Below are 13,804 nucleotides of genomic sequence, written 5' to 3'. Positions count from 1 at the left end.
GAGCGCCGAGAGGGGCGGGGCCGCGGCTGGGGTTGGCGCAGGCGCACAGCTCTGGCCAGGCAGGATGGCGGCTCTAGCGCCTCAACCCAGCAAGAGAAAGCGCGAACTGGACGGCGAAGAGGCGGAAGCCGCCAGCATAGAAGAAAAGGAAGCGGGCGTTGGGAATGGTACCTCCGCCCCTGTGCGCTTACCGTTCTCCGGCTTTAGAGTGAAAAAAGTGCTGAGGGAGTCTGCGAGGGACAAAATCATTTTTCTCCATGGGAAGGTACCATTAGGCAGCCTGGGACGGGGATGCGGGTCGCAGTGAGCCAATCACTGCCTTGGAGGCGGATTTTTTTTTTTTTTTTTAAACCGGAGTCTGGCCGGAAAATACCAATAGCACTACGGGGGGGGGGGGAGGAAGAGTGTACCACTAGCCTGCGTGAGAGCGGGGGCGTACAGGAGACAAGTTTACCCTTAGAATCAAGGAAATCCACGGACGTAGGGTTGATTTTCCTAAGTCTTCCTTTACTAAAAGTAACTAACATTTATAGAGAGTATTGCAGATTAAAAATCACCTGTTGAATTCCCAAACCGTTCATCATGTATTCATTTAACATATAAAGGTGCTGGGAACCAGTAAATGTTCCTGGGTCGTCTGTGGAACGACATAGAGACTGTAGGAGATAGGATCTCAGCCCTGAGGAGACAGTTTATTAAATTGCTGATTCAGTTGCACATTTCATGCACTGAGCTAGGTGCTGGGGATGTAGAGATGAAAGTTACCATCCCTGATTTTCAGGAATGCAGAGTAGACAGATAGGTACAGCTGGCTCTAATAACATGTGCTCAGCTCTGTAGAAGGGATTGAGGAGAGACTGAGACCGTCCTGGGAGCTAGTGAGGAGGCCCAGCCACAGGTAGGCATTAGGGTTCCTTAGAACTCCTAGCAAGAGCTCTCATTTTGGGAGGATCAGGGGGACCTGGGCCTAGGCTACCATGCCTGTGTGTCTCTTGTTTTGTTTGCAAGATTCCATCTAGTTCTCTTAGCCCCACCTGTCTTCCATCTGTAGCACGTGCTGAAGATTTTAGCCATGAGAACTTTTGAGCTAGGAGTTAATTGCGATACCCAGATTCTAGTTTCTGTTTCCGCATTGACTATTCGTGTGACCTTGGGCAAGTCACTTAATCTCTCTGCCATGTTTCTTCATCTGTGCAGTGGGGAGAATTTGACAGAGGCCCTGCAAGCCTAAAGTAGAAGAAAGTGGAGAAGCTTTGCATCTTTCAGAAGAAAGATGCGAGTGCTGCCCCAAGGATTTGGGTTAATGAGGTGGCTGCTCTGGGAGAAGAAACAGGAGGCCCCAGAGCTTCTGCCTCTGCTCCTGGGCTCACTGATGGTGTCTCTGCCTACAGGTGAATGAGACCTCTGGGGACGGAGATGGAGAGGATGCTGTTGTAATCCTAGAGAAGACACCGTTTCAGGTAGAGCAGGTGGCCCAGCTCCTGACGGGCAGCCCTGAGCTCCAGTTGCAGTTCTCCAATGATATTTACAGCACCTATCACCTGTTTCCTCCGCGGCAGTTGAGTGGTGAGCAAGTGGTGGCTGAAGTGGCTTCATGTGGGGAGAGGGGGTTGGTGGGACATTAGGGGGTGTGGTGGTTCCTCTGCAAAACCGGTTTGCATATTCTAGTGCAACAGTTTTCAATGGAAGCAGGAGGGGATTTTGCACCCCGCCTCCCCAGGAGACATTTGGCAAATTCTGAAGACAGTTTTGGTTGTCAGAACTGGGGAAAAGGGGGTGCTGCTGATACCTAGAGGGTAGAGGCCAGGGATGCTCCTGAATAGTCTACAAAACAGAGGATGGGACCTCATAACAAAAAATGTCAGTAGTGCTGAGGTTGGTGTAGTATATTTGGGGAAGGGAGTGTGATTCCTGGTATAAAACATTTCATCTACTAACCCAATAATAATGATTGTCAACACTTACTAAATTCTTATTATTGTGCTAGCCACCATTCTAATTATCTTACATGTGTTATCGTATATAATACTCGAACAGTTATGACTGGACTTTACAGGTCAGGGAACTGAGGTTTTGAAAGGTTAAGTGACTTGTCCAAGATCACACAGCCAGTAGGTGGCAGAAAAACTAAGATCTTTCAGTAGACAGAGGACTCGCTCACCACGCTGCTGTGGGGCTGAGCAGTGTGTAGGGTGCTGCAAAGACCAGTTACTTCTCTGAAGGAACTCACTTTTAGTCCGGGAGACAGTGAGTGCAATCGAGGGGGATGGACTTGGGAAGGGCAGGAATTCATGGGCTAAAAGGCAGAGATTTGTTTTGGATTGCCAGGATTTTTTATTAAGAAGAGGAAGAATTTGGGGTATCTGGGTGGCTCAGTCGGTTAAGTGTCTGCCTTCAGCTCATGATCTCGAGGTGCTGGGATCAAGCCCTGCGTTGGACTCTCTACCCAGCAGAGAGTTTGCTTCTCCTTTTCCCTCTGTGCGCTCTCTCTCTCAAATAAATAAAATTAAAAAAATAATCATAATAAGAGGGGGCGCCTGGGTAGCTCAGTTGGTTAAGTGACTGCCTTTGGCTCTGGTCATGATCCCCGAGTCCTGGGATTGAGTCCCGCATTGGGCTCCCCCTGTTCTGCAGGGAGCCTGCTTCTCCCTCTCCCTCTCCCTCTGCCACTCCCCCTGCTTGCACATGCTCTCTCTCCTTCTCTCTCTGTCAGATAAATAAATAAAAATCTTTATTAAAAAAAGAGGAAGAACTTATTTATTTCCTTTATTTTGTTTTAGCTTCCATGTCGAAAGCTAGGCGTGATGTGGGTTTTTTCCCTTTAGATGGTTAGGTTTAATAGGCAGCCTTGTTGGAAGCATGAAAGAGACCAGTTGACCTTGAAGATTCCTTTCAACTAGGAAATTCTGGGATTGACTTTGTCGTATGCAGCAGTTTTGTATTATCCTTCTATCTTTTTGTTTGTCCTCTGGCATTTAAGAGTAATTTGGCTTTACAGATACCCTTCCACAGCCCTTTTGATAGGTTTAATCTTTTCTACACCCCCAAGAAAGGGTGCTGTTATTTGGAAATATATGTGAACACTTGATGTGTAACAAGGAAGCCTTTCATGACCGAAGGCAGAGCAGCCTGGTCCTCCGCTGAAAGCGAGCCAATCCTGATTGGTTGGAGCTGATGGAAATGGACAGCTGTATTTATTTTCTCAGGCACTGACATTTAAGCAAATGTAGCCCCCAACAGGGGGTGGTGGTAGCAGGACAGAAGGCTCTGTAGCCAAACACCACTTGGGGCAGCCCCCAGACTATAGGCTCTGAGGTCGTTGTTCTGCTGCCACCCCTTTCTCTCGCCTTCCCCAGTCCCTCTGCCCACACTCCCCACCCTCAGTCAAAATACAGAAGGTTCTGCTGCACAGAGAAACCCTGTGGAATTCGCAGCTTTGCCTTTTCCTTTTATTTTTCCGGTACTTCTGTGATACCGCACACAGGTGGTGGTGGCCGCTGTCCTGGCTTTCTATTTTTGTCTTTTTTTTTTTTTTTTTTAAGCTAAGCACTGAAAGAGGCAGTCAGTTATCCGCTCACTACAGGTCTTCCTCCCCACTCAGAACCCCAGATGTCTCCTGCCTTTCCCCAGTATTGTCCACTACCATCCCCTACCCCGCTGGGAGCTTCAGATGTGAACTCATCGTTTCTGGGGCTCACTGTCTTTGCATAAACATTAGTATACACGCAGCTCATTTTACTTTTATTTTCCCTCGCCAAACTAGGCACGGTGAGTGGAAGTCATAAAAATTTGTTTCAGGTCTCAGCCCTCCTCTCTCTCTCGTATGGCCATACACCCTGTCCCCTGGATGATAGTCTAGATCAGGGGTTGGCAGACTTTTACTGTAAAGGACCAGAGAGGAAATACTTTAAGCTTATGAGCCACATCAGTGGTCTCTTTCACATATTCTTCCTTTTATTTTTTCTCTTTTTTTTTTTTTTTTTAAACAACCGCTGTAGAAATGAAAATGCCACTCTTCGCTTGCTGGGTGCACGGAGCTCATCCTCTGGCCAGGAGTAGGAGAGAGAGCATGTGCAAGCAGGGGGAGTGGCAGAGGGTTAATTCATTAACCCCCGTTCCAGATTCTTTCCCACTCAAAGTGTGGTCTGTGGACCAGCCGTACGGCTATCATCCTGGAGCTTGTTAGACATGCCGAATCTCAGACCCCGCTCCGAAGTCAGAATTAGTATCTGTGTTTTAAACGCAGCCCCTCCTCCCCCAGCAAGTCACATGCACATCGGACTTTGAGAAGTACTGGTTTTTAAATACCGTCTGTGTGTGGTGATGCCCATGTTTCTTTCTCCATCCCTCCCTCCAAGGACTCCAGGCTCATTGCAATAAGCGCCTACCTGACATCTCTCTTCGGAGGTCCTAGGTACCTCCTAGGTAAAATGTGAGACTCAGACACACTAATGTCTTTAAAAACACTTAGCACATATTGAATAATAACTGCTATGATTATTCTCACGTGCGGGGCCCTACGCTGGGTCCTGGAGCTTGAGATGAATAAGACACCCGCTCTGCCCGTAGTCTTGTTTGGGGAGGGACGTTCCCCCAGTTACTATGTGAAAGAGGGAAGTAAACTCAACAGGGTTTGGTCATTGCCTGGATGTAGGGAACAGAGGTTTCGACCCACTAGGTGCTTCCTAAATGCTGCTGAAAAATGAACCCACAAACTGACTAGGCTGTTTTTCCTGTGGGCCAAGTGTTCCACAACCACGAGGTGGCGGCATTGCCAAAGTATTCCTGTGGCCGGCTCCTTTGGCCTCTTTGCTGGAGTCTTCTGGGCCCTGGCCCCACCTTTCCAATCTCAGAGTCTGAGTCACCAGCTCTTAACACTGCCTGGAGAGGCCTTAAGGCATGGTTCCTGCAGCCTCTGCCCCCGAAGCCCCCTGCGCAGTTGCCATTTTGAGTTTTTCTGACATCTCTGGCTATTCCTCCAGACGTCCTTCCCATCATACTGCTTGCTGAGGGAAGCCCTCTGCACCCCCAGTTTCTGAGCTGACTGTTCTCCTGATTTCTTCTGCTCTCTCTCCACTCACCGGCAAATTTCTTCTCTTCCAGCCTGAAGGTTTTGCATTCTCCTTTGTCCCTCCCAAATTCTCAGCTGTCCCCAAGAGGCTGCCCGTTGGGGCCACTCACGGCCCCCCACCCTGTTGACACGCTGGAGAGAGCCGGGGCTGTTGGAGTGAGACAGGCCCGGGTCCTGTCCTAGTGCTAATTCTTACTAAGTAAGTGTGGCCTGAGACAGTGTCACGCTGTTTCTGAGTGTAGTGTAGTGCAGAGCTGAAGAGCGAGCCTCGGGCCAGACGTCATCTGTGCTGGAATCCTGGCTTTGCCGTTTCACCAGCTGAGAAGACTTGGTAAGTTTTTTGTATTCGTGTAACAGAGACGAAGTGCCTTCTCCGTGTTTGGTGCTGTGCTAGGTGTATGCATTAGGTATTCGCTGTGTCCTTGGAGTTGTAATGGGGGGACAGAAGCAGCTAGCAGCCAAGGAAACAAGCGTTTCAGTGGCCGTGAGCTAGAGAGGGGCTGCTCGGGCTGTGGGCCCAGGAGGGCTCTCTGCAGAGCTGACACTCAAGCTGAGACCTGCAGTATGGAAAGGAACCAGCTGTGCAAAGAGCTGGTGCGGGGGCTGGGGGAGTATTGGGGCTGAGGGAACAGCATGTGTCATGGAGGAGGAAAGAGGAACAGAGAAGAGGCTGTTCGGTCAGGAGCTTGAGGGGGCAGTTGATGGCTGTGGTGTGCAACACAGATATAGTTAGGGAAGTCGCTTCAGTTATGTTCTTGTTAAATTAGGTTAGTAACTGAACATATCTTGAGATGGTTATGAAACAAATGACATAAGGAAATGTTTTAGGGGCACCTGGGTGGCTCAGTCGGTTAAGCATCCGACTCTTGATTTCTGCTCAGGTCATGATCTCAGGGTCATGAGCAATCGCCCCATGTCCGGCTAAGAGTCTCTCTCCCTCTTCCCCTCCCCTCCCTTAAAAAAAAAAAAAAGAAAATGTTTTAGCCTCCGCCCAGAGTGAGAGATACATCTTACATTGTGACCCGGTACTTATGAATAAACACACATGGATATAAGGGAAACAAAAGGTTCACAAAACAATACTTACCCTTACTTTACCAGACACTCACTAGTATTTTCAACTGAATTCCAGTCTTGTCTGTTTCCTTTTAAATGCTGGTCTTAACTTCCTAAATTAATCTCATCATCATTGTCATGGGTTATGACCCATGGAATAAGGCATATAAAACACTTGGCACAGTGACTGGCATATGATGTATATTTGGTTAAGTGTTAGTCATCTTCTGTTATGGGGTTTCTCCCTTTAAGATTGCATGAGCCTTAAATGGAACAGTATAGATAACGTGGGAAAATGCCTGGCCCTGACCATGGGCAGGTTTCCTTTCTTCCCCCTGTGGCCATGTGGCAAACGTGAGGGCCGAGTGGGCCAGATGGCTGGCATGTCAGTGCTGCCCTGGCCGTCCATGCAGGGCAGAGCCTGGATCATCTGCTTCTTCAGCTCTCACGCTCTCACGCCTATGGCCATCAATGGAGCCCTTTCATAAGATCTCTGTTCTCTCTTACCTGGGGGACGTGGGAGGGTGGGGATAGTAGAGAGAGAGGTGTGACTCAGAAATCCAGACCGTGTCTAAAAAGGCCAATTGTTTTCCCCAATGTAGAGCAGGGGCGTGGAATCTCGGGTTCAGAGGAGGAAGGCGTCTGTGTGTGAGTGAGGCCGGGGCAGGGAGTAGAGGGAACCTAGGGATCACATCTTCTTTTGGTTGCAGAGAACTCTGGATACTTTAGCTATAGGCATGGTTTTCTTCCCTGTGCTCCTTACAGAGGCAAAACCAGGACCCCTGGAGTCCAGAGTGAGGGCTTGTTTGGAAGGAACATTTTAAAAACTAGCCATTCCCATAAAAGTTTCCTCTGGTAGCATTGTTCACGATAGAAAAAACTAGAAACAATCCAGATATCACCAAACAGTAGACTGGATAAGTTCATCAAGGTGTTTCCCTGCACTGGACTGCCTCTTCCGTGCGATGAAAATGAATGAGCCGCGGCTACGCACATCAAGAATCTCACCATGTAGAGCAAGAAAAGCAAGACACGAAATATACACAGTGTGGTTCCAATTAGATAAAGTTGAAAAACAAGCAGAACTAAACAATATACTGCTTAGGGATGCATGCATAAATAATAAAGTTAATAAGACAAAGAAAGAAATGATGACTGCCTAATTCAGCAAAGCGATTATCCCTGGTAGGGGGAGGGCAGAGGGGACATCCAAAGTTTCTCGGGCTGCATGCTGCACGCTCCGTGCATGGGTGTTCTTTTGTTTTATTTTAGGTCTTTATTTTATTTTATTTTATTTATTTATTTATTTAAAGATTTTATTTATTTATTTGACAGAGAGAAAGCGAGAGAGGGAACACAAGCAGGGGGAGTGGGAAAGGGAGAAGCAGGCTTCCTGCTGAGCAGGGAGCCTAATACGGGGCTCCATCCCAGGACCCTGGGATCATGACCTGAGCCGAAGGCAGTCGCTTAACCGACTGAGCCACCCAGGCGCCCCTTATTTTAGGTCTTTAAACAGTACCTATTTTATATTTATGTACATATGTGTGTATATATAAAAATGTGTATTCACATACAAGTTTTATATTGTACAATGTATTTACCAATTAAAAGTTAAGAACAAAACAAAAACAAAGTTAAGAAAAACCAGCAGGTTCTTAGCAGAGCTAAGAATTTTCTCCCACTAATTTGTAGAGTCCTGCCTTCATTCTCAAATTTGGTTTCCAGTCACTGTAACTGAAAGTGTTTGATTAAGGCCTCCTTCCTCTGGGTTTCGGGTGCTAGCAGACTTCTGTTTCTGCATACCACCTTTTCTCTGGCGCAGGGAAGTGGTGTGGCCTGACTCTTTTCTCTGTGCTCCAGCATGGGGCCAGCCCTGGCAGAATAGGGCAGTGTGGGGAGGTCCCCCAGCTACTGGAGGAGAAGGCTCGGTACCAGGCTCCGTGGGCTCCACTCCAGCACGTACTGGCATGGGCCTGTCACCCCATCCCCTGTGGGTATTCTCGGCAGGCCTCCCATTGCAGCTGAGCTGAAGGATAAGAGTTCTCGGAGCAGTGACCAACAGGGAAAGTCTTGCCAGAAAGGTTACCTCCTGGGCGGGGTGTTGAAGAGCCCCATCATCTAACATGAGAAACACCCCAGGCTTTCGGCCAGTGGGTGACACCAGGGCAAGTCATGGAATTGCTCTGAGACTCAGTTTCTCTCATGGAAAACGAGGAATCAGATCGCTGGCTAGCCCACCTCCGTGGGCTTCAGTGTCCTATGAGAGCATAGAACCACAGTATCTCAAGTTTGAATGGAACTCTAGAGGTTTATTTAGTAGTGCGATTCTTAACTAGAACTATTCATCACAAATGCTTATGGAGCTTTCTTGAATACAGAATCTGGAACTACTGAATAGGTCTCTCTGTCGTAGGGGTAGGCCATTCATCAAAGTCATACAGTCACATGGTCAAGTCATCAGATAGTACTGAAAGGCTTATATACATGGCCAGGAACAGGCTTTTGTACCACCCTGCCCCACCCTGGTCCTACTTTCCAGAAGCAACTACCATGAAGAGAATTTCTGGGGTTAGTGCTTCTGGTAGTCTCTTCTAGACCCTTAACTGAAAAGTGAGATAATGCAACTCCTTGATTTGTCACATTTTGACCTTCTTGGTCCCCCACAGTGGAGATGGAGAGGTTTAGCTCCTTTATACATTTCACACCCTCCCTCCCCTCCCCTTCCAATTTTTAATGTTTATATTATTATTTTTAGGGTTTTTAAAAATTGCCTTTGGAATCCTAAATACACTGAAACCTGTAGCCCTTGATCCCTTTCCTTGAGGTTGTCACTCTGTCAGTTAAGAATATCCGTCCGTGCCTCTAGCCTTCACTTGCTTTGCTGTCTCCTGACTTCTCTGTCAGCCATGCTTATATTTCACATTGTTTTATGGTATGTTCTGTTGCATGATTGTAATCAAGTCTTGTGTACTTTGTCTGTAAGTGGATTCTGAGCTGCCCGCCAGTAAACAGCGTTGACATTATGGTGGCCAGATTAATGTGCACTACACACTCAAGCAGAGTGCTGGGATTCTAGTTCCTCTCCCACCTGCCCAGTACTTGAGATCCCCATGCCCCTGGAAGGAGGATGCGTCTGATGTCTAGGTCAAATGGATGCCCTGTTCTCACATCCCAGCAGTTCCTCCAAATCGTGCTGCTTTTTAGTTTACTTCATATTTGAGCCATTTTTTTAAGTTTTTCCTTTTTCATAAAGTTTCTAGTTGCCTCTTTTTTTTTTTTTTTAATTGTGGTTAAAAGAATCCTGAGCCTTTACTCTGTTTTTGAAATTACCCAGCCACTTAGTTTAATAATTCATTACATGGTAAGTCCTTCCTTCCTGGAAATATTGTTTCCAGGACACTCTCTCCTGCTGCTCCAATCTGGACAGCTGATTCTTTATAGGCATGCTGTATGGCTGTCAACTTGAGACATCCTGTCGCAGCGTTGCTGGGTTAGATCCACTGTTCTCTGGATTTGATGTCTCTCTTTAGTCTCTTACTTAGCTGAAGTACAGTCTTAAGTACTTCCTCAGAAAGAACACATGAAAGGTAAACCTTGAATCCTTTATTTTGCCCTCACTTTTGATTGATGGTTTGACCGAATACAGAATTTAAATTTCTTTTCCCTCAAAACATTAAAGGCACTGATCTGTTGACTTCAAGCATCCATTGTTGTTAACAAGACATCTGATGACAGTTTGATTATCATTTTCGTACAGTTAACTTGATTTTTCATTTTCATTGTTTTTTTTTCTTGCTTTGTTAGTTTCCTTCTCTGGAAGCTTATTTTGGTATGCTCTTTATCTTAGGTGTACTGAAGTATTGTAAGGCTGTGTCAAGGTTGGATTTTTTTTTCATTCATTGTACTTGGTACTTTTGGACCCTTTCGATTTAAAGTCTTACGTCATTATTCCGCTCTGTACATTTTTTTCTGTTACTTCTTTGATAATTTCCTTCCCTCTGTTTCCTTTATTTCCTCTTACTGGAAACCCTATTAGGTGTTAATCTCCTAGAGTGATCCTGTATATTGCTTCTGTTCTCCCGCTTTTCCCATTTATGTCTTTTCTTTTTACAGTCCAGTAGATTGTCTTAACTTTATCTTCCAGACCTTTCTAGTGAAGGTTTTAATTTGGCAATCATATTTTTAATTTTCTTCCCTCTGACTCTCTATTTCATTTTCTTAGCATCTTGCTCTTGCTTTACAGGGTCCAAATTGACTTTCTCTGACACACTAATTGGAATTATTTAAAAAATTATCTCCTGACCCATCCATGATCTCATTTCCTCTGGGATCTGGTTCTGGTTGTTTATTTTGGTCATTCTTTTTCAGGCTGCTGGTTTTCTCAACGTCTGGTGAATGTTAGTTCATTTGTGTTTAAAAATGAAGAAGCAGGCTGATAATATAGTGAGCTGATGTGGGGTTTGTCCACCATCTCCTGGTAGGGCTATTTCCACAACAGTCCTCCTGGATGCGTAGCCGGCCCTGTGCTGTGTGGATGGGGAGCGGGCCTTGTTGGCGCAGTTTGATCGGCACGCTGGAGTCACCAGCACCCACGCCGGACCCCTCACGCTCTCTTGTCCACTATAGCTTGTGGGTTGCTGCTTTTTGTATGGCCTGAGAGCCAAGAATGGGTTTTACATTTTTAACGGGTTGTTTTAAACAGGAAAAAACTAAAAAGAGTATGAAAAAGAGACAGCATGACCTACAACACCTAAAATATTTACTGTCACATTTTGCAGAAAAGCTTGCCGACCACTCCTCTAGTCCGTGGTTTTCTGTCTTTGGATGACGGCCCTCCTGTTCATCTGGCATTAAGTGCCTACCCCTGGGATGAGGGTATGGCATTGGATGGAACCAGTTGGTACAGCTGTTCTCTAGATGCCCTTCGGTTGATCCCAACTTACAGCTTCATTTCCCTTCCTCTGTCCCTGGGCACTTGGAGACAGCTAGGTATGTACTGTCAGGCCAGAGGTCACATAAAGGATCAGCCCATTTGTACTTAAAAAAGAAAAGACCTTGGGGTGCCTGGGTGGTTCAGTTGGTTAAGTGTCTAAGCTTTGGCTCAGGTCATGATCCTAGGGTCCTGAGATCAAGCCCCATGTCGGGCTCCCTGCTCAGCGGGGAGCCATGCCCCCCCTTTGTGCTCTCTCTCTTTCTCAAATAAATAAACTCTTTAAAAAAAAGACCTTTATGTAAAAAAAAAAAAAAAAAAGACCTTTATGTAGATATGTTCATATATATGTAAACTCGTTAAAGACTGGGATAGTAAATACCCAACTATTGTTAGTGTTTATTTCAATGAAAAGGCTTGGGTATTAGACTTCTGAATTATTTGAGAATTTATTCATGTGATGCTTGGATAGATATTTCTTAGGATGTTAACCTCATCACCAAACAAAACAAAGAAGCAGATGATCAGATTAGCCTGGATTGGAGCCTCGGCCCCTCCTTCCTTCATAGCTTGAATGACCCTCATTACATGGGCTTGTCAGTTCATCAGCAAGTACTGCATACCCCCAAGATATGTGGACCCCAAACTCTGGTGAATTACACCTGTCTACGGAGATGCACCTGTGAGATGCTAATGGAGAGCATGAAGCTGTGGAGAGGTGCACACTGGGAGCGGGTGGGTTAGAGTGTGCGGAGGCAGCTCCACCCCACAGCTGGGGACATGGTGGCCCCTGGGACGGCTGGACACGGTGATGGGAGGGCGTTCTGGGAAGTAGAAGGGGTGTTCTGGGTAAGGACAACACTGTGGACAGAGCTGTAGGGTGGGCTCTTAGCATTAGCTGGGCTTTGAAATGGGGCAGGGGAAAAAGTGAGTGAACCCACAGGAATCTATTCCTTTGGTTTCATCACTTGAGACCACTTAAAGATGGCAGATTGCTTTCTTTTTTTCCCCTAAGATTTTATTTATTTGTTTGAGAGAGAGTGACTGAGAGCACAACCGGGGAGGAAAGGGAGAAGCAGACTCCCCACTGAGCAGGGATCCTGACGTGGGGCTCAATGCCCAGGACCCCGGGATCATGACCCAAGCCAAAGGCAGGCAGTTAACCAACTGAGCCACCAAGGTGCCCCAAGATAGCAAATTTCTGTCTACTTTTCTCCCTGGGTGCTTCAGAGCTCCTGACACCAGGGAGCCAAGCCCCTTGTGGGGCTTGGAGGGACAGTAGAATAACAACAAGCAGACATTTCAAGATGGAAAGACCCCTAACACCTGGGTAAAATTCTTCAGCCAGAATCTGGGGTCTTCCTTTCTCTTGGCGGTCTAATTGGCTCATGCTCTCCTTCCCCTGCCACCTCAGCTCAAGGAACCCTTGCACACTGCCTCCTCTGTGTCCCCATCTCCTCCCTCTGTTCAATTCTCCATTTAGACTCATGGCTTCCATGAAGCTGGGAGAAGCCATTGCATTCAGAAGCGAGAAATTGAGTAGATCCTGAGCTACTGAGATGTAGTCACCATCACAAGACTGGTGTTCTCGTTCTCTCTCCCAGATGGGGCAAGGTCCCAGGACTTTGTGGCAGTCTTGAGGCTCAAGTCAGCAGAAAAGTCAGCTTACTCAGGACCAGTGGGTGAAGGCGGATCACCCACAGGATAGCTGGTTCCCCTTCATTGCTTGGCTCCGGCTGGTGCTGCCAGCCTGTGGCAGCCTGGTTCTGATCCAGACTTCTTAGTGAGTGATAACCTATAATTCTGGTAGTCCTGGGCCCCTCTCAGTGGGGGATATACCCTGTTTCTTTGATCTTCTGCCCGCTTCCGGCCAGTGCACACAATATGGCAGTGTCCATGGATGTTGCGCTGAGACCGGGTCCGTGTGCTCCTCTCTGAGTAAATAAGGCGATGCCTCTAGGCAGGAAGTTGAGAGAGGGGCCATGTTTTGGAACTCCCGAGTGTTCGGTCCAATAGCTTTTGTAGACTGGTCTGCTTAACCCCAGAACAGCTTCTTCCTGGGTGCGGGGATGTGGGGGTCTCTCAGCTCTAAGGGCAGGACTGTCTGTCCGTGCCTCCATTATCTCATTCAGTACCAGTTCTCAGTCCTTCTGTTCAGATGGAGCTTTGTGGGATGCTGTAAGCCCCACAGCCATCGTATAGCAGCATTTCCCATTCCTAACAGACCACCTCTGATACCATGTAACCAAAGGCCGGCCACCCCAGGCAGCCCTGGAGCAGCATTCAGAGTTGCCAAATTTGCTTGTGAGCCATTGGGTCCTGTCATTCGCCCCTCCTCTCCCTCCGGGGCCTCCGAGAACTGAGGAGGAGGAGGGAAGGAGCCTGTCAGATCCAGGTCCTGGCTAAAATCTGCATCTGCCTTTCCTCTGCCTCTAATAGCATCTCTGAGCTGTCCTGGAGACAGGTAATTAGTGGTTTGAAGGTTCGCTGTGGAGCGGCCAGAGCTTCCAGTAGGATCCTGACCACACCCTTCATCCCTGTTTATTTTTGATCTGGAAGTCTCTTCAGGCCTCCCCTTGAGTACTTCCAGCATCCTTGTGGTGCAGGACACGGACCGCGTCCTCTCCAGCCTCCCGCCTGCTCTCTGGCCACCATGAGGCCCGGGCTGAGGAGAGGGTCACCTCGTCAGGGGAGATCCCCAAGAGGAGCGAAAATAATGCAAGTCCCCAGGAGACCCTGCAGCCCCT

The 13,804-nt window shown here is 47.5% G+C and overlaps 1 protein-coding gene and 1 long non-coding RNA gene across 2 annotated transcripts in view; both read left to right on the top strand.

Moving 5' to 3' along the window:
- Window positions 1–30: 30 nt before the first annotated feature.
- Window positions 31–13,804, top strand: part of DCPS (decapping enzyme, scavenger) — a 37,201-nt gene continuing 23,427 nt past the window's right edge. The window contains exons 1-2 of the mRNA XM_045894716.3: window positions 31–265; window positions 1,392–1,566. Coding sequence (XP_045750672.1) covers window positions 65–265; window positions 1,392–1,566 — 376 coding nt within the window. The 5' untranslated portion in view covers window positions 31–64. The remainder of the gene's footprint in view (window positions 266–1,391; window positions 1,567–13,804) is intronic.
- On the top strand, window positions 1,648–13,358 carry LOC135362410 (uncharacterized). The gene is made up of 2 exons (XR_010407038.1): window positions 1,648–5,402; window positions 10,906–13,358. It is a non-coding gene; the product is annotated as an uncharacterized LOC135362410 (long non-coding RNA).

The sequence above is a fragment of the Mirounga angustirostris genome, unplaced genomic scaffold, assembly GCF_029215605.1.
Source record: "Mirounga angustirostris isolate CCGP_5_RB_7025 unplaced genomic scaffold, mMirAng1.0.hap1 SCAF_13, whole genome shotgun sequence".
NCBI lineage: Eukaryota > Metazoa > Chordata > Mammalia > Carnivora > Phocidae > Mirounga > Mirounga angustirostris.
Note: the sequence above shows the minus strand (reverse complement) of the source record. Positions and strands in the feature narration are given on the sequence as shown.